The 19122-nt window shown below is 57.5% G+C and overlaps 7 protein-coding genes across 7 annotated transcripts; 3 read left to right on the top strand and 4 right to left on the bottom strand.

Moving 5' to 3' along the window:
• Positions 1-513: 513 nt before the first annotated feature.
• E0L32_004382 (uncharacterized protein) lies at positions 514-1898 on the bottom strand (the record flags this gene model as incomplete). Its single annotated transcript, XM_031138786.1, has 2 exons — positions 514-1706; positions 1775-1898. 2 exons carry the CDS (start codon positions 1896-1898, stop codon positions 514-516), a joined length of 1317 nt encoding a protein of 438 aa, XP_030997113.1.
• Positions 1899-3793: 1895 nt separating this feature from the next.
• E0L32_004381 (uncharacterized protein) lies at positions 3794-6824 on the top strand (the record flags this gene model as incomplete). The annotated part of the gene is made up of 3 exons (XM_031138785.1): positions 3794-3915; positions 3978-4283; positions 4418-6824. The coding sequence occupies 3 exons, from the start codon at positions 3794-3796 to the stop codon at positions 6822-6824; spliced, it is 2835 nt and encodes a 944-aa protein (XP_030997112.1).
• Positions 6825-7294: 470 nt separating this feature from the next.
• On the top strand, positions 7295-9544 carry E0L32_004380 (uncharacterized protein; the record flags this gene model as incomplete). The annotated part of the gene is made up of 3 exons (XM_031138784.1): positions 7295-8860; positions 8933-9196; positions 9266-9544. The coding sequence occupies 3 exons, from the start codon at positions 7295-7297 to the stop codon at positions 9542-9544; spliced, it is 2109 nt and encodes a 702-aa protein (XP_030997111.1).
• Positions 9545-9950: 406 nt separating this feature from the next.
• Positions 9951-11334, top strand: E0L32_004379 (uncharacterized protein; the record flags this gene model as incomplete). The annotated part of the gene is made up of 3 exons (XM_031138783.1): positions 9951-10083; positions 10140-11259; positions 11313-11334. 3 exons carry the CDS (start codon positions 9951-9953, stop codon positions 11332-11334), a joined length of 1275 nt encoding a protein of 424 aa, XP_030997110.1.
• Positions 11335-12891: 1557 nt separating this feature from the next.
• On the bottom strand, positions 12892-15146 carry E0L32_004378 (uncharacterized protein; the record flags this gene model as incomplete). Its single annotated transcript, XM_031138782.1, has 5 exons — positions 12892-13080; positions 13215-13639; positions 13888-14006; positions 14151-14793; positions 14858-15146. The coding sequence occupies 5 exons, from the start codon at positions 15144-15146 to the stop codon at positions 12892-12894; spliced, it is 1665 nt and encodes a 554-aa protein (XP_030997109.1).
• Positions 15147-15972: 826 nt separating this feature from the next.
• On the bottom strand, positions 15973-16523 carry E0L32_004377 (uncharacterized protein; the record flags this gene model as incomplete). Its single annotated transcript, XM_031138781.1, has 3 exons — positions 15973-16059; positions 16156-16261; positions 16375-16523. The coding sequence occupies 3 exons, from the start codon at positions 16521-16523 to the stop codon at positions 15973-15975; spliced, it is 342 nt and encodes a 113-aa protein (XP_030997108.1).
• A 711-nt stretch (positions 16524-17234) lies between these two features.
• Positions 17235-18925, bottom strand: E0L32_004376 (uncharacterized protein; the record flags this gene model as incomplete). Its single annotated transcript, XM_031138779.1, has 3 exons — positions 17235-18390; positions 18458-18658; positions 18771-18925. 3 exons carry the CDS (start codon positions 18923-18925, stop codon positions 17235-17237), a joined length of 1512 nt encoding a protein of 503 aa, XP_030997107.1.
• Positions 18926-19122: the final 197 nt, after the last annotated feature.

The following is a 19122-nucleotide window of genomic DNA, read 5'->3' as shown; positions in this document are numbered from 1 at the left end:
ATTAGTAGTTAGATTAGATATCCTTTCTTTACATTTGCCCCATCTGGTTGTTTGCTAAACACGGTCGTTGCCGTGACAACATATTGGCCCCACTCATCATCTTAAAGGTCTGTGTGGGCGTTGAGCTGGCAGTTGGTGCACTGACCAACTGCAAGACAGCTGTCTGCCCAGTTCTTGCACCCATAGCAGCCTGCTACCAAAACACTGGTGGTCAATCTAATGGGGACCAGTCTCGGAATAGTGTTCACATCACCGGCACGATGTACGTAAGGCACACAATAAAATGTTCCAACTTTTTGCGACTTGCGTTAAAAAGGTGACAGACTATCCCTTGTTAAGCTATCAAGCGCCAATCTCGATTCTGTCTATTTTGCACCGGTTTTCATAAAAAGCCATGGTCCTCTAGCCGTTACGCCTAGACCGGCTATCGTTCGTCATTAATGGGTTGAACCGAGGGGTTCAACTTCCGGTTCGATCCGAGTGGATCCCTTCTTCCGGGCGGCAAGCCTCCATTTACAGGTTGACGGAGGTTCGGAACTTCTCGCCGGCGTAGATGGCGTTGGAGCCGAGCTCCTCCTCGATGCGGAGGATCTGGTTGAGCTTGGCAAGACGCTCAGAGCGGGCGGGGGCACCCGTCTTGATCTCGCCAGCTCGGATACCAACGACAATGTCGGCAATGGTGACATCCTCGGTCTCGCCAGAGCGGTGGGACACCATGACGCCCCAGCCGGCAGCGTACGAGTCCTTGGCAGCCTGGATCGACTCGGTCAGGGTACCGATCTGGTTGACCTTGAGCAGCAGGGCGTTGGCGGCCTTGAGCTCAATGGCCTTCTTGATGCGGATGGGGTTGGTGACCGTCAGATCGTCGCCGACAATCTGGCAGTCCTGGGTCTTGTAGAAGTAGCTCCAGGCCTCCCAGTCGTCCTCGGCGAAGGGGTCCTCGATGCTGACAATGGGGTACTTCTTGCACAGGTCGCCGTAGAGGGCGGCGAGCTGCTCGTAGGTGATCCACTTGGTGGGGTCGCTGTCCGGGTTCTTGAAGTCCAGGTCGTACTTCTTCTCCGACTCCTTGTAGAACTCGCTCGAGGCAACATCCATGGCGATGTTCATCTTTCCGGTGTAGCCCGCCTTCTCGATAGCCTCGGTAATGAGCTCGAGGGCCTCCTCAGCCGTCTGGATATCGGGGGCGACACCACCCTCGTCACCGACATTGCCAGCAGACTGGCCGTACTTCTTCTTGGCCAGACCCTTGAGCTGCTGGTAGACCTCGGCACCCTGGCGCATGGCCTCAGTGAACGAGGGAGCGGCCGAGGGGACGATCATGAACTCCTGGAAGGCCAGGCGACCACCGGCGTGGGAGCCGCCGTTCAGGACGTTCATGAAAGGAACGGGCAGGACGTAGGGCTTCTTGGTGCCGGCCAGGTCGGAGATGTGAGCGTACAGAGGAACGCCCTTCTCGGCGGCACCGGCCTTGGCGACGGCCAGGGAGACACCGAGGATGGCGTTGGCACCGAGTGCGGTCTTGTTGGTGGTGCCGTCGAGCTTGATGAGGAACTCGTCGACCTTGGACTGGTCCTTGACGTCGATGTTCTCCTTGATCAGAGCTGGGGCAATCGTCTCGTTGACGTTCTGGACGGCCTTGGTGACACCCTTGCCACCCCACTTGGACTTGTCGCCATCGCGAAGCTCGCAAGCCTCGTGCTGACCTATACAAAGCCTCTCATATTAGCTCATTGTAGGGCGATGGGGACGGGAAGCCGCAGCCATGGCGTACCAGTCGAAGCACCAGAGGGAACGATGGCACGGTGGAGACCAGTCTCGGTGACAACGTCGACCTCAACGGTGGGGTTACCACGAGAGTCGTAGACGGACCGGGCGTGGATCTTGGTGATAGGCATCTTGAATGTCTGGTTCTAGGTTCTTCTGGTAGATTGTGTCAGAGAAGCAAGTTCCGGGGATGTAAACGGCCTGAGAATAACAGTAGATGTAAAAACAGGCTTTCAAGGGCAAAAGGTTTGTAAACAAGGCAAGAGGGGACAGAAAAGAAGAAAATATTTCGACAAGGTGGTCAAGAGCTGAGGATTCGCTGAAATTCGCGCAGTCCAGCCAGGTGCTCTCGAGTCAACTATGATACGCCCCTCCAGAAAATCTTCCAGAATGGCAGAATCTTATCATGTAAGAGGGGCAGAGGCAATGATACTGGCGACTGAAAGACATGAAAACGAGCAGAACTTGCAAAACAGAAACTTACGAGGTGGATTTGTCTTCTCGCGGTTGGTATCGCAAGAGTCACTCAAGTCAAATTGGTGATTGAGAAGGGGAAAAAGGAATTGGAGGTGAGAATGGTAGGTCTGGATGTCTGGGTGACGGTGATGTGTTTATGAAGCTTTGGTGGGACAAGATGGTGGGATGGGCGGAAGGTAGACCTGATAGTGGGGTGATTTGCAATCGAGGTAGCTAATACCGCCTCGCTGATCCTCTAGTACCTACACTCCAGGGCCAGGGCTGGGCTATTCTCCTGTCGTTGGCTAGATGCGTGGTTTACATGAGATGGGTCCAGGCTGCCCAGTAGTATCCGGGACTTGTCTTGCTCCCAGGCCAATGGCATCAACACGGACTGGGTACGCTTGCTTGTCCGTCTTACTCCGTTCGTCATAGCTCCAGATTGAGGCCGAGAGACACTGAGGCGGCCGTGCCCTCAACAATTGACTTGCAAGCGCTCGTTCGGCCCGTATGTCGCAAGCCTCTGTGGCCACATCCAGGTCTCCAGTCGCTCCCTGATGGGGCTGTTCCAGTCAATGGCAATCAATGGCCATCAATGGCAGTCGTTCGAACAGATCCATGCACCCACGCCGCACCCACGCCGAGCCGCTCTGCTTTCCATTATGCTATTCTCACACATAACGCGGCGCTTCCATGTCTGACCCACTGGCCGTTGTCTGGACACTGACTACTTATGTACCTAGTAGGTATGTCGAGAGCCAAACATTTCCCTCCGTGATGGAAAGCCTCACACACCGGGATCGTTGCTTTTACGTACTGGCTCTTGCATATCGAAGCAAAAAGACCTTCCATCTGTCAAGACGCGCAATTATTTGTCTGCCTCAGGAAGTCGGGTAGTTACAGCTAGCTGTGGCTTGCCTCATGTGGTCGTCCGCCCCTCCAAGACGTGTAAGGTCATTGGTGCCTATTTCTGTCTGGTGTTGACACCATGAAGAGAAGAGGCAGGGCAGGGTTTAACCTGGAAGCATCTCTTTTCTTTTCCCTCCCCTTCGATGCTTGGGCTGCATTGATATCACAAGAGGCCAATTGACAGCGTCGGAGGCTTGACAAACGAAATTGACAAGTATTCAAGTCCCTTGTCCGACAGCACGATCCTGCTGCTGCCCGATGCAGGCAAATTTGTGATATCAGTGAGGGGCAGCAGTAGTCCTTGGATGAGGGGCAGATACAATCATTACATCCATGGATGAGCTAAGAGCGGACTGGTGAGCCTGATTAGGCGATAGCGTGACGATTACGTTTGCGGGGATTGGGTTGTGACTGCTTCAGCGCCGTCCAGCACAGCAAAACCAGGGTCTGCTGGGCTCAGCGATGGGGTCAGTGCTGCAGGCTAGCACCGGCAAACTGGCGTCCCAGCAGGCCAAACTCTGCTCTCGTGGTGGTGGCGCCGTGCGCGTCTCCTCCTGCCTGCATTCCCACATTCTGGGTCCGTCCGGGGCGAAAGCATATGTATATATTATAAGACACCACCAGCCAAGGCAGCTGCCTCTGCCGTCTCTTCCCTCCGGTCATGTCGATGCGCTCTCTTGTCTCCGTCAGCTCGCTCTCTCGCGGATTCTACAAGCTCCCTGCGCCGTCACTGCTGCCATCTGCTCGCTTCTCGGTTACCCCCGGAAAATCCTTTGCACTCCGGTGAGCTCCGTCGTCTGATGTCTATGCGAAGCCCCTCAAGCACAACGCTAATTGCTTCACAGCTCCCTCTCTGCTCGGTACAGCTTCTCTACTTCTACTGGTAGTCCGCGCAGGCCTTCTGTCAATCGCACCCGTCTCGAGTCTTTGCGCGCGCGCCAAGTTCGACATTGCTCACACCGAAGAGCAAACATGTGCCGATCGCAAGCTATCGATGGACTCGGCGGCGCAGCTGGCGTCCAGGCCGGCCGACAGCTCCTGCCCGCCAATGTAGTCCCCAAGCACTACGACTTGACTCTTGAGCCCGACCTCCAGAAGCATACCTTTGAGGGCAAGGTTATTATCGATCTCGATGTTGCTGAAGACTCCAAGTCCATCTCGCTGCACACCCTGGAGCTTGAGATCCACAGCGTCCATATCACTGCAGATGGCAACACGATCAGGCATGTCGCGCACCACCTGCTTAAGCGTCTAATCGTTGCCGCCCTTGCTAACCTCTTCGCAGCTCCTCGCCCAAGATCTCATACGATGAGCCTAATCACACCACCAAGATCGAGTTTGACAATGCCATTTCCAAGGGTAGCAAGGCGAAGGTGGAGATCAGCTTTTCCGGTATCCTGAACGACAAGATGGCCGGCTTCTACCGCTCCACCTACAAGAACCCCGATGGAAGTGACGGGATCTTGGCTGTGTCTCAGATGGAGCCTACCGATGCCCGTCGCGCCTTCCCCTGCTTCGACGAGCCCTCTCTCAAGGCCCAGTTTACCGTGACGCTGGTCGCGGACAAGAACTTGACTTGCTTGAGTAACATGGACGTGGCCTCTGAAACCGAGATCCAGTCCAAGACGAGCGGTACGACCAAGAAAGCCGTCAAGTTTAACCCGAGCCCCTTGATGTCGACGTACTTGCTTGCCTTTGTCGTCGGCGAGCTCAACTGCATCGAGAGCAACAGCTTCCGCGTACCCGTTCGTGTCTACGCGCCTCCTGGCCAGAACATTGAACACGGTCGCTTCTCCCTGGACCTCGCCGCCCGCACCTTGGCATTCTACGAAAAGGTCTTTGGCATTGACTTCCCCCTTCCCAAGATGGACCAGGTTGCCATTCCCGACTTTGCTGCTGGAGCCATGGAGAACTGGGGTCTCGTCACGTATCGTGTCGTCGACCTGCTCTTGGATGAGAAGGTCAGTGGCGCCGCGACTAAGGAGCGTGTTGCCGAGGTCGTCCAGCACGAGCTCGCGCACCAATGGTTTGGCAACCTGGTAACAATGGACTGGTGGGATGGCCTGTGGCTCAACGAGGGCTTTGCCACGTGGGCCTCCTGGTATTCTTGCAACAAGTTCTACCCGGAGTGGAAGGTCTGGGAGTCATACGTTACCGACAACCTGCAGAGTGCTCTGTCCCTGGATTCCCTGCGCAGTAGCCACCCGATCGAGGTGCCGGTGAAGAAGGCCGACGAGATCAACCAGATCTTTGACGCCATTTCTTATTCCAAGGGTTCTTGCGTGCTGCGCATGATCTCTACGTATCTCGGCGAAGAGACGTTCCTCGAGGGTGTTCGACAGTATCTCAAGAAGCATGCTTATGGCAACACCCAGACGGGCGACCTGTGGGCTGCCTTGAGCGCCGCAAGTGGCAAACCCGTCGAGGAGGTCATGACCATCTGGACCAAGAACGTCGGCTACCCCGTCGTGACCGTCACTGAGAACCCCAACGAGAGCAGCATTCACCTCAAGCAGAACCGATTCCTCCGCACCGGCGATACCAAGCCCGAGGAGGACAAGGTTCTTTACCCCGTCTTCCTTGGCCTGCGGACCAAGGATGGGATCGATGAGGCCCTCACCCTCGACAAGAGGGAGGGCGACTTCAAGCTCAAGGACACCGATTTCTTCAAGCTCAACGCCAACCACACTAGCATCTATAGGACTTCCTATTCCCCTGAACGCTTGGCGAAGCTGGGACAGGCTGCCAAGCAAGGTCTGCTCAGCGTTGAGGACCGCGCCGGCATGATCGCCGACGCCGGTGCCCTGGCAATCTCTGGCTACCAGAAGACCTCTGGCGTGTTGAGTCTGCTGAAGGGCTTTGACGCGGAGACTGAGTTCGTTGTCTGGAACGAGATTGTCTCCCGTCTGTCGGCCGTGCAGAGCGCCTGGATCTTTGAGGACAAAGCTGTCCGCGATGGATTGGAGGCATTCCAGCGGGACTTGGTCAGTCCTAGGGCACACAAGCTCGGCTGGAACTTTTCCGAGAACGATGGCCACATTGAGCAGCAGTTCAAGGCTCTTCTCTTTGGATCTGCTGGTCTGAGTGGCGACAAGACCATCATCGCGGCCGCCAAGGAGATGTTCAAGCGGTACATGGCTGGTGACCGATCAGCCATCCACCCCAACATCCGTGGCAGCGTCTTCGGCATGGCCCTGAAATACGGCGGCGAAGACGAGTATAATTCGGTGCTGGAGTTCTACCGCTCGTCCACCAACAGCGACGAGAGAAACACAGCCCTCCGCTGCCTGGGCCGGGCCAAGGAGCCTGAGCTCATCAAGCGCTCGCTCGACATGGTCTTCAACGGCGAGGTCAAGAGCCAGGACATTTACATGCCTGTGGCCGGCCTCCGCAGCCACCCCGAGGGCATTGAGGCTCTCTTCTCCTGGGCGACGCAGAACTGGCGTGAGCTGGTCACGAAATGCCCGCCCGGCCTGTCCATGCTCGGCACCATGGTTACGATCACGACGTCGAGCTTTACCAAGGAGGAGCAGCTGACCCGGGTCCGCGCGTTCTTTCTTGGCAAGGACACCACCGGCTTTGACCAGTCGCTGGCCCAGAGCAGGGACGCCATCCGCTCTAAGATCTCCTGGCTTGAGCGTGACAGTGCGGATGTGGCCAACTGGCTCAAAGAGAACGGCTATACCTCATGAGTATGACTTCAGTGGTTCATGGCCGCTGAGCTGATCCCTCCAGTGGGCTTGTTGGAATTCTGCCAGACTCTCGATGCATTGCACACCAGTTGGAGCATGCATGCAATAAGTCACATTTACAGCGTGATCTTGGAAATTAACTAGCTCTGCCGAAAAAGGCTACCAATACAAAACGAATTCCACTCGAACATGGTCTAAATTTTGCTCGTGCGTGAATGTATTGCTGAAGAGTGAATGTGAGCTCTCACTGCGTAGATCGCTGCAGATGTAGGATGTCTGACGGCCATCCATTTAGAATTTTGAGTGTTGGCGGAATAACCCCACATCTTGATTTCAACAGCTTCTCTCCACACAAACCTACATAGACTCGGCCGCTGGATGCTGCTGAGGAGGACTACTGTTTGGCAGGAACAAATCTGTGTTGGAATGCTATTCTAAGAAGCTTCTGACGTACCAAGTCCCAAGACATCATGGCCAAGGACAAGAAGGGCAAGAGTGAGGCGAAAAAGGCCAAGGCGGCCGAGAAGAAGCAGAAGCAGGAGAAGAAGGCGGACAAGAAGGCAAAGGCCAAGAACGCCAAGATGGAGGGCAGCGACGCCGAGGACGTCGACCTCGACGCCGTGCTCGAGGAGTACCGCAAGCAGCAGGAGCAGTTCCTCAAGATCACCGAGACGGTCGCCGAGGCGCCGCCCAAGCCGCGGTCAGCCTCGTGCTTCCTGGCCAGCCCGTCCAACGCCAACCAGCTGCTGCTCTTTGGCGGCGAGTACTTCAACGGCGCGCTGGCGACCTTCTTCAACGACCTGCACGTCTACTACATCGACCGCGACGAGTGGCGCACCGTGACGTCGCCCAACGCGCCGCTGCCCCGGTCCGGCCACGCCTGGTGCCGCGGCGGCAACCAGAGCAACGCAGTCTACCTGTTCGGCGGCGAGTTCAGCTCGCCCAAGCAGGGCACCTTCTACCACTACAACGACTTCTGGAAGCTCGAGCCCAGCAGCCGCGAGTGGACGCGCCTGGAGCCCAAGGGCAAGACGCCGCCCGCCCGCAGCGGCCACCGCATGACCTACTTCAAGCAGTACGTCGTCCTGTTCGGCGGCTTCCAGGACACGGCCAACCAGACAAAGTACCTGGCGGACCTGTGGATCTACGACACGCAGAACTTTGTGTGGCACAGCCCGGCGCTGCCGCCGGCGCAGCTCAAGCCCGACGCCCGCTCGTCCTTCACGCTGCTGCCGCACGAGCAGGGCGCCGTGCTGTACGGCGGGTACTCGCGCGTCAAGGCCACCGTGGCGGCCAACAAGGGCGCCAAGGCCGGGTCGCAGGGGCAGCGCAACGTCCTCAAGCCCATGGTGCACCAGGACTGCTTCTTCCTGCGCATCACGCCGCCCGCCGCGGACGGCCCGCCCGGCCAGCCGCCCACGGTGCGGTGGGAGAAGCGCAAGAAGCCGGCCAACGCGCCGGTGCCGACGCGGGCGGGCGCGACCATGGCGTACCACAAGGGCCGCGGCATCATGTTTGGCGGCGTGCACGACGTGGAGGAGAGCGAGGAGGGCATGGACAGCGAGTTCTTCAACCACATGTTTGCGTGGAACATTGAGCGCAACCGCTTCTTCCCGCTGGCGCTGCGGAAGCCGCGCGCGCAGAAGAAGGCGGCCAATGCCGGATCAGGCGAGGGGCGGGTCGGCGGCAGGAGGGGCAGGGCGGCGGCGAACGAGGAGGAGCTGCTGAAGCAGCTCGCCGCGCTGGAGACGGGCAAGTCGCTCGAGGACATTGACTCGATGGAGATCGACCGGCCCGCGGGGGCGGATGCGGAGGTGGACAAGGAGAAACCCGCGCGGGAGATGCCGGTGTCGATGGAGTTTCCGCACCAGCGGTTCAACGCGCAGCTGGCGGTGCAGGACGACGTGCTCTACATCTACGGCGGCACCTTTGAGAAGGGCGATCGCGAGTTCACCTTTGACGACATGTACGCCATCGACCTGGGCAAGATGGACGGGTGCAAGGAGATATTCACCAGGCCTGTTGCGGACTGGATCGTAAGTTTCTACAATGGATTGGCTCTTGTTATCGATGGTCGCAATAGGCGTTTTGCTAATGCGAATATCCAGGAATCTGAATCTGAAGGCGAGGATGACGATGAAGACGAGGATGATGAGGACGAAGACGAGGAGGATGAGGAGGGCGACATTGAGATGGCGGACGAGCCGAGAAAGTTCACGCCCAGCGCACGCAAGAAGAAGCAGCAGGACGAGGAATCGGTTGCTGGCAGTGAGACTTCTGTGTCCTCGGGATCGACTGCTTCATCGGGGACATCGGAAGAGGACGAGACAGAAGCAGATACCGCCGAGGACGATGGGCTGCCACATCCAAGGGTAAGTCTTTCTGACCTTGCTTGGTTATATCCAACTCCTCTCATAACCATGTCGCTAACTATGCACCAGCCATTTGAATCGCGGCGAGACTTCTTCCAACGCACGACGGCCGAGTGGCAGGAGGTTCTCATGACGAGCCTACGCTGGAAGGGCATCAAGCCCGAGTCGCTGTCGGTCAAGGAGATAAAGTCCAAGGCGTTTGAGCTCAGCGAGGAGAAGTGGTGGGATTGCAGAGAAGAGATCTTGGCTCTCGAGGAGGAGCAGGAGGCTGCGGGCATTGGCGAGGTGGTGTCGCTGGCTGATAGGGGCGAGACAGCTACCGCGGGAGGGGCCGGGCGCAGAAGGTAAAGGAAGAGGGACGATTTTGGATGCTATACAAATAAAAAGCGACAATATATATATATATATCAAAGTCAGTCAAAGGAAACGTGCAGGAAGCTCTGCTATTTGTTAGACAAAATGTCTGGAGTGACAGTCACGACGTCGTGCAAGGCAGTTATGTTGGCCATCACCTGACTTGGTGTCATTGACGCTCCAGAGGTAGGCGCGAACATTTTCGCAATAGTCACGATCCCCGAGTGGCAAACCAGACCATTTCTCTTCCAACCACAGAAAGCAGACAGCACTGCCAGCCTAAATTTGGCATTTTTATTGCATCCTCCTTGAGACTGCCTAGTACGGGCCGGCTACCTACTGTTTTGCCACCACAAGAGACCTCTGTCTATTCTGTACGGCATACAGTTAGGAGTAAAAGATGCCTGTAGGCATCCAGAGGCTCAATGCCAAGAAGTCACAGCCCAACCCGAGCATCGTCTTCATCAAGCCGCTCAAAGGCCCCGACGAAGCCATCGCTCAGGACTTTCTCGAGCGCATCGCTGCGCAATGCCGTAAGTGTTTCAAAGCACCCGGGCTGGAATTGTCCTGATGACCTGGCGCAAAACAGTGCCCATCATGAAGGAGCACCACCTCTCGGTGATGACGCTCGAGGAGTACGAGCCCAACCGCGAGTTCGTGGGGCGCAACTTCAACGCGGGCGAGGTCGTGCAGCTGGTCCTGCGGCCGCTCGGCGCGCGGCACCGCTGGCTGCCCTTTGAGTACGTGCAGATGGTCATGATGCACGAGCTCGCGCACTGCGTGCAGATGAACCACTCGCGCGCCTTCTGGGCCGTGCGCAACAGGTACGCCGACGAGATGCGCACCCTCTGGGCCCGCGGGTACACCGGCGAGGGCATGTGGGGGCGCGGCGCGCTGCTGAGCACGGGGGAGTTTGAGAGGGATACCGTCTCCGTGGGCGAGGGCCTACCGGAGCACCTCTGCGGCGGGACGTACCGGTCGCGGGGCCGGAGGAAGAGGAAGGCCAAGAAGACGCTCAGCTATCAGGAGCAGAAGGAGAGGCGCATTCTCAAGAAGTTTGGAGCGAACGGCGTCGCACTGGGCGAGGACGAGGGTGCTAAGAAGAAGCTGGAGGGGCGGAGTGTCGCCAGCAAGCCCAGGGTCGCGGGCAGCAAGAGAGGCAGGGAGTTGAGGGCAGCAGCCGCACTGGCTCGGTTCGACCAGCAAAAGAAGGAGGAAGAAGCGTCTCGGCAGAAGGAAGAAGCAGACGACGATGACGAGACAGCCAGTGAGCCAGAAACGGAGAGCGACTACGAAGAAGACGATGGCCCGTCTCCCGGACCAGATGCTCTCGACATCGATGGCACGAAGCTGCTTGACAAGAAGGGTCACGGCATGGTCAAGGTCTGTGAAGACGAGAACCCGAACGATGAGGATGCACAGCAGGAATTACTGGAACTGCAATCGTCATTCCAACCCAAGATGGAATCTACCACGCCTGAGATTTCAAGGACAAGACCTGCACAGTCTCTGGAGCTTAAATCAAATGAGCCCGTCCGAACAAAGCCTCTGCAGGCAGCGGCTTCAACACCAGCACAACACCAACCGGACAAGGAGCCGACCACTGCTCAGCCTGATGACCCTGAAAACCCCCCTCCAGAGGCCGAGGCTCTCAAGTCATGTGCGATATGCAGCTTCGGGAATGACAAGGCTTCGTTGACCTGTGCAATGTGTGCCCATGTCCTGAGGCCTCAGATGGTAGCGGACTGCTGGACCTGTCAAGGTCCGTCATGCCAGGGCAGTAGTTACATCAATGCTGGCGATTGCGGGGTCTGTGGGCTATGTGGGATGAAGAGAGAATCCTCGTAATTTGTCCGGGCATTGGTCGGTATGTATGGGTGATCTTGAGCGTATGAAGCTGTTGGTATTAGACGGTTAGCTGGTTGCTCCTGGGTTGATAGCGCGAGACATATCATGTTCACTCGCGCGCATGACGACTGTACTTTGTAGAATTGCGATCTACTCTGTTCACAAAACGTCGGGCGCGTCTTCGTCATGATTTGTGACGGGTCCTAGTTGAAGGAATTGATCTTCCTGCGAGGAGAGGGGCTTGCAAATGCAGATCGATGCGATTGGACCACAGTTCGACGTTCTCCCTTCCAACACCTGCATTCCACAGAAGCATTCGAAACCTTTCCCTCCGCGCTCTTCGGCATCAGTGAGCACCCTCGGACAAGTGACGTTGGCTGTGAGTGGTGGAAGGGTGAGGCCGTGCCAGACTGGGGTCTGTTTCATCAACCTCGAAGACTTGCCCAAAACGGCGGCGGGTCCCGGTCGCAGGATCTGCACGCCAGGGTGCCGTGATCAGCGATTCCTCGTGGAAGCCCAGATCTCATCTGAAGAAGCGATTGGCCCGCAGGGCAGCCTCCCCCAGACTGCGGTTAGCGGTACGCCCTCCCCCCGGGCCAACACCGTACAGCCATTCGTTCCATCCGTCGGTCGTTTCACCAGCCTCTCGCTCCTTGTTGCTTCCCACGCTTCCTGCATGGGACGGGCGGGCGGGATCGTTCGTCGTCGTCTCGCCGCTCGCATGAGCGCTTCCGGGATCTCCCCATGATGAGGTCCAGTGCCAGGGGAGCAGCTGCAGGACAGAGATAGAAACGTGCGGGATTGATTGAGGGCCTTGCGTGCTGTGCATGCTTTTGCTCCGGGGTTGGACGTGCTCGGTCTCCCAGCCGGGCCCTCCGAAGGGACCCCAACGCCAATGGCAGGCTGGCCCTCGTCCCAAACCCCATTTGTGGACTTCGCTTGTCGCAGAAGATCCTCAGGAGATCAGTCTTGGCTTGCGAGGGCTTGTACCTGCTGTTGTTGGTAAAGGCCAGCTGGGGGGGGGCCTTCGCAGGGAGGAAAAGGAGCCACTTCTACTGCCTCCTCGCGTTGGGTCTATCGATATAGTTGGAACTGAGCGTTCCAACCTCCTGTTACTTCTTGTCTCTGTTTTTCGTGTCGTTTCTCACGGGTTTGCTGTACGGATCATCCGTACTGTGTGTCAAGTGCATCTTCCATTCTTTGGCCTTCGCCAATTCTCTCTTTTATTATAGCACTGCTCGATCTGTGATCGCTCCTTTCTTCTCTGATTTTAGTTCGGCCCCTTTCTCTGTGATCTTTGTTCAGGTCCTTGACGGAGCCTCATCTCCTCTATCCCACATCTCCTTTTCAGCTCGAGCCCAAGAGGCTTGACGTCTCTCCATTTGACTGGACTATCTGCGGTATCGGCACGTCGAGGATCTTGCAATACCCGAGCGACGGCCTCCAGCACTTTGTACATCCGGAGCTATACATCCAACGAGAGAGAGAGGAAGTCACATCAAGTCTTGAAAATGGTGTCCTCGGCCGTCCTTCTCACGGCCATGCTCGCCTTCACCGGCATCACCGCCCGGCCTATGCCCCACGGCCATCCCCACGTCGCCGTCCGCCTGGAGCACTTTGAGGTCCTGCACATGCGCGCCTCGACCGCCGTCAACCCGGCCGCCGTGGTCAACACGCAGTGCCTCAACTCCAAAGTGTATGATTACCCCCCCTGAGCTGCCCCCAACACCCCATCTTCCCGCTCCTTTTGACCAGACAGTTCACCCACCATACATACATAACAAACTGACACCGGCCAAAAAAAAACAAAAAAAACAGCAACATCGTCTTCCACGACCAAAACGTGGCCGAGCTGGGCATCTGCGGCGGCATCGCGGGCTCGATCCAGAAGTGCGGCGGGGCGCCGACCAGCACGACGGGCGCGTCGGGCAGCGCCAAGTTCTCGCTCAGCGCCGTCGAGCGCGGGGCCACGATCAACATCTCCAAGGGCCGGTGGGAGCAGTGCGTGCGCGCGGCGCGGGCCGTGTGCCCGACGGGCAGCCTCAAGGCCACGTGCGCCGGCGGCGCGAGCAAGGGCGACGTCCAGTTCACGCTGGATAACCCGCGGAGCCGCTGAGGTGACGCGGGGGGAGCGTGAGGGCGAGAAGGTAGAGGGTGTATGTGATGTGTGTGCAGGAGAAGGCTTGACGAGATGTGGTCGCTGGCCAACTTGAGCTCCAAAGGTCTGAAGACTTGGGCTTTCTTTTGAGTTGGCAGAAGGACAATTCTATGTTGGCTGCTCCTGTGTGTTCCAGGACAAAAAAAAAAAGGGGGGGGGGCGGGTTTGATGTATCGCCTTGATGGCAAACAACACCACCGGCCAGGTCTTCCGGAGATACAAGAACGACCAACCTGGTGGTCGATCGATCCTTGTCAGTGTAGTTGTTCTACCTTGGCAGTTTCACCGTACATATTTGCAAAAATAAAACGAAATAAGTGTGTAAACATACGCCACTTTGTTTCTCCGTGTAAGCGATGGTAGCCACTGTAGGTAAAAGCCGCCTTAGGCATGACATGTAGTGCTACGTGCGAGTGATTTGATGCCTTGACGATGGAAAATGCAGCAGCTCTATTCATGTGGGTATCTCAATAAGCCAAGTCCAAAAACGCCGGAATCTACACCTCTCTCCCTCGTCTCCCTCTCCCTCTTCCTCTCCTTTTTGAGACATATGATACACCTACCCACACACCACACACCTCTCAGATCCCATACCTAGTCACACACTCCTCGCGGTGCACCTCGAGGCACGCGAGCGCGCACACCCTCGTCCCGCACTTGAGGCAGGCCACCCGGCCCCAGTACCCGCACACCTCGCAGAACACCCGCCCCGGGTACCGCCGGCGGCCCTCGCCGCCGCCGACCTCGCCCCTCGCCTCCCCGTACGCCAAGGGGGGCGCCGCCAGCAGCGCCCGCAGCTCCTCGTCCGTCGGCAGCGGCGGCACCCGGCTCGCGAGCAGCGGGTCCGCGTCCCCCAGCCCCGGCGGCGGCATGCGGCCCGTGTAGGGCGCCAGGAGCGTCGAGGCGGCGTCCTGGGAGGCGGCGGCGCTGGAAGCGGCGTCGGCGTCAGGCATGGGCGTGTCCTCGGCCGTCTCTGTCGCCGCTGCTGCGGATGTGGCGGCGGCGACTTTCTTCTTCTTGTTGCTGGGCCCGCCGGACGAGCCGCCCGTGCCGGGAGGAGGGGCGGCGGGCCGCCGTGAGCCCGCGGTCGTCGTCGCGGCCGAGGAGGGCGCTGCAGGGTGCGGACTGTTGTTACCGTCGTGCAGGGCCTGCATGGCGAAGTAGTCGTCCAGGTGGTTGGCAAAGGTCTTTTGCGACATGAGTATCTTGCGGACGTTGGGCGTGTGCTTGTTCTGTGCTGTTTTTTCACTTTGATGTCAGCGACTCTCCATCATTCAGTGTTGATCAGACTGAGAACGTACTCCTCGCGCTGCTGGCGCCGCCGGGCCTCGGGGGGATGGCAATGTTGGCATCCCGATGGCTGTCCCGGTCGAGGGCCTCGAGCTCCCTGCGCACCTTCGTCGCCTGCCGCGCCGTCAGGTCCGAGAGGCTCGCGTTGGGCTGGTTGCGCGCGGCGCGCTTGCGGTTGCCTCCGCCGCCGCCCTGCTTGAGCGCGGCCGCCTGGATGGAGACGTCGGGCACGTAGGCCCAGCCGGGGGCGTTGGTCGTGCGCGTGCTCGCGAGCTCGACGACGCCAAAGTTGGTTGACATATTGTGCGGCTGTTATGTCTTGGTTTGTATCGTAAACAGGATGCAAAGTAAGCGTGCCAAAGAAAGAGAGTGTGTGGGGTTGACGTTGGGGTTGCTTGGCCAAGGAACTTTTTTTTTTGGAGGTTGCAGGTGAAAGTTTTCATCCCCCTGCCAGGTATTTTTCATTTTGACCAGGGCCCGTGTCACCAGCGTGACCTCATAGACAGTGGTCCGAGTGTCGAATTTGTGTACCTGACTAGGGGGTGAAAACATTAACCAGCTTTTTCGAAAGGGAAAGGTACAAGGGTTACCAGAATTAACTTACCCTTCACACCTCCGTATGGTTGGTCGAACCAGAGGTGACCAGAATCTAGCTCTGATGTCGGGTGGCGATCATGAGCTTGAGGTTGAGCTTTTGGAAAGCTTAATGAGCTATCTACCCGCGCCGTTTCAACGCTCATCTCTGTTGCAGCAACATACTCTTTTGGCCAGAAATTTGTACTCGGTGTTGGTTTGTGCCAGGGTGGCTCATATATACAAGGGCAATTAGCAGCGGCAATTGCAGACGGGCAACAAGACGGGCCAGATCCTTGAATCCAGGCCATACTCTTGCACTCTCCATTTCAAGTGATCACGCCGAGAGCGAGTATCTTGCAAAAGGACGTATTAAATCCCATCTGCCTCTTGCTGCGAAGCACGCTATAATGTACAGTCACCGAACCAAGAGTTTGCCAATCTTCCCTGAGCGATGTCCCTCACAAACCCCTGCGCTCATAAAAAGAAACATGGACATTGGCACGCTCCCTCGCCCGTGTGTTTGCTCTGTCTCTGTGTGGTGACGAACTCCTTATTTGCCTTTCCGCTCCATGGTCTCGACCTTCTCCTCCAGGGTGCCGAGGTAGTTGCTCATGCGTTGCGTCGCCTGCTGCAGGGTCTATCGAAGAGAAGTGATTGTTAGCCCATCTTGCACGCCAACCCAGCTCGCAAACAGGGCGAGCCCCGGCAGTCCGTGCAGTCGGCGAGTACATACGTAGATATCCTCCATCAGGAGCTCGTTGGATGCCTTGTACTCCTGGAGCACGTAGTAGTAGACGCCGCTGCCGGCCAGCGTGGTGCCGAGAAGGAAACCAAATAGGCTGCGCAACAAGCACGGTTAGCTGACTTGCGCTCTGATAGACGCTCTTCCCCCCACCCCTCGCGCACCGCCAAGTGCGCCGAGAAAACCTGTTGATCTTATGTAGCTACGTACCCTCCGCGGAAAGCTCCAACCGGCTTGCGAGGCGGCAGGGGCGCCGCGTCGGCGAGGCGCTGCGCAGACGTCTGGAAGCTTCGGACGGGGCGGAAGGCGGCCGGGGAGGAGAGGGCGCGCGCGCCCGAGGCGAGTATTCTCGAGGCCATGGTCTCTCTGGGGATTGAGATGTGCGACCTCTGTTGTGTTGGAGATGCGTGTCGGGTCAAGGTTGAGGGAACAATTGAACTTCTTTGCGGGGACGAGGTGTTTCAATGGGCTCGTCCTTCTTGAGGTGGACGTAGTGGACGACGACTTGAGGCGCACGGGACCTTCTTTTGGCTGGGTGGGTTTCGGCAATGCGGCGGCAGCTAGCGCCAAAATGCAGGAGTGCACACCCGACCCCGGACCACCTCAGCACTCTACTAGGAAACTGGGAAAGGAACGATGAGGCAGCTGCAAAAAGACGGAGAGATCGAGGCCAGAAACACCACATTGATTGCTTCTTGGTTCTCAATCAAAGGCGGGTTGAGCATATAACTAGATATTCGCCAGTAGGGACTCCTTGAGCTTCACGTAGTAGTATCATGTAAAGCGTCTAGGCGTTGGCACGATCAAGAAACAGACTCAACAACACACGTCACATAGCGAACGCAAATACACATAATCAAGGCATATGTTCTTAACTTGTTCTCATTCCCACTATCATTACCATGAATCCTGAGTCCGACTTTTCTTTTTCATTGACTGTGTCTTCCAAACATCCTGGAGCCCGGAAAAGGGTGCTCCCGCTTCATACGATTTGATCATGTAATGCAAAACCCGGGAATCATACAGGCATGGAAACGACTCTGCACCAGTACCAAAACTCATCAACCAACCTACAGCTCGTCGTGAACGTCGGTCTCCTTGGCCTCCTCCTTGCCAGACTCGGTGGCCGCGGGGGCGACGGGGGTCTCGGCCTCAGCCTCAGCCTCCGAAACCTCGGCCTTGTACTTGCCGTTCTCCTTGATGAACTTGATCAGGTCCTCGACGGAGCGGGGGCCAGAGTAGGTGGCAGGGGCGTCCTTGCTGCCTGCGGCGTACAGCTTGATGGTGGGGAAGCCCTGGATCTCGTCGGGGACGTCGTTGGCCGTGGCGTCAACCTTGGCGATGACAACCTTGTCCTTCCACTCAGACTTGGCGTACAGGGCAGCGAGCTCATCGTACTTGGGAGCCAGAGCCTTGCAGTGACCGCACCACGGGGCGTAGAACTCAATCAGGACATCCTTGGTGTCGTCAAGGACAATGTCCTTGTAGTTCTTGGCGACAACGACGGTAACACCCTCCTGCTTCTCGGGGATGGGCTCAGACTTGATGCTGGGCTCAATCTTGCCGCCGACAAAGTCATCGACAAACTTCTTGATGGCGTCGTGGGTGATCTCGAGCTCCTGGTCGAAGGGGTACTTGAGGTTCTTAACAGTCTCCTGGATGGCGAAAGCGGGGAACTTGTCGGCCTTGAGGTTCAGGTTGCCAGCGTGAGCACCAAACGCCTTGGCGTCGATGGTGGCGAAGTTGATGACACCCCGGTGGGCCTCGGCGATGGGCTTCAGGGCCTCACTGAGCTCCTTGCGCTCATCGGCCTCCTCGGCGAAGATGTAGGCCAGGGGGATGCCGGCAGACATGTAGTCCGAGTAGGTCTCCGGGCCGACCTCACCGATCAGAGGGGTGGAGGCGGTCTTGGTGAACTTCTCGATGGCCTCAGCCTCAAACTTGCCAGAGAAGACGGACTTGCCCTCGTCAAAGTCCTTGTAGAGAACAACACCGGGAACCTTGACGCCCTCGGCCTCGGCCAGAGCAGCGTCGTTGCTGGCACCGAAGGGGAAGTTGTCACGGAGCTTGTCAGCGATCTGGGTGAAGGTCTCGTTGGAGGCCTTGTCGGAGGCGTCGAAGTAGGCAACGACAACAGCCTTGTCGGCCTTCTTGAACTCCTCGAGGGTGTCCTTGGTCAGGAGGGAAACAGCGGGGAGGGACTGCTTGATCATGTACGAGGTGATGCTGGACAGTCTGGGTCAGCCAGATGCTATGTGGAATGGAAATGCAAATTGCCTAGGTAGACACTTACGCATTGGCCTTGCGCTGGCCCTTGTAGGCAGAGACGTTGTCGGGGCCACGGAAGATCTTGAGGGTGGGGTAGCCCTCAACACCGTGAGTTGAGCAAAGATCCTGCTCCTCGGTGCAGTCGATCTTGGCAAGCTTGATGTTCTTCTCCTTCAGGGTAGTGGCAGCCTCCTCGTACTCGGGGGCGAGGGCCTTGCAGTGACCGCTAAGAAGACAACCATGGTTAGCTTGTTGTTTATTTACATGATCCGGAGAAAGGATACATTGTAGTTCACACGGGATACAATGTAGGTGGGAAATGAGGTTTGTAAGCTTACCACCAGGGGGCAAAGAACTCGGCGAGGACGAGATCGTTGGTCTTGACAAAGTCGTCAAAGGTGGCCTTGGTCAGCTGGGTGACATCCGAGTCGGCAGCAGCAGCGACGGTCGCCGCAGCGAGCAGGCCCCAGGCAAAGTTCTGAACGGAACGCATATTGATTCCTCACGAGAGATCTGGGAGGGAAGAAGCCAATGTTAGTTCAGGCACGCAAAGACGATGGCGAGACAAGCAGAGCAGAGCAGGCCGGAGACGAGTTCACCAAGCCACGGTCGCCTCTTTGACTGAAGCTAAGCTTCAAATGGGGACGGGGACGGAGACTGGGGAGCTGAGCTTACCTCTCTGGACAGCTG

The sequence above is a fragment of the Thyridium curvatum genome, assembly GCF_004353045.1.
Source record: "Thyridium curvatum strain D216 chromosome Unknown NODE_21_length_474914_cov_86.438106, whole genome shotgun sequence".
In the NCBI taxonomy this organism is placed as follows: Eukaryota; Fungi; Ascomycota; class Sordariomycetes; order Thyridiales; family Thyridiaceae; genus Thyridium; species Thyridium curvatum.
This window is presented reverse-complemented; position numbering and strand designations above follow the sequence as displayed.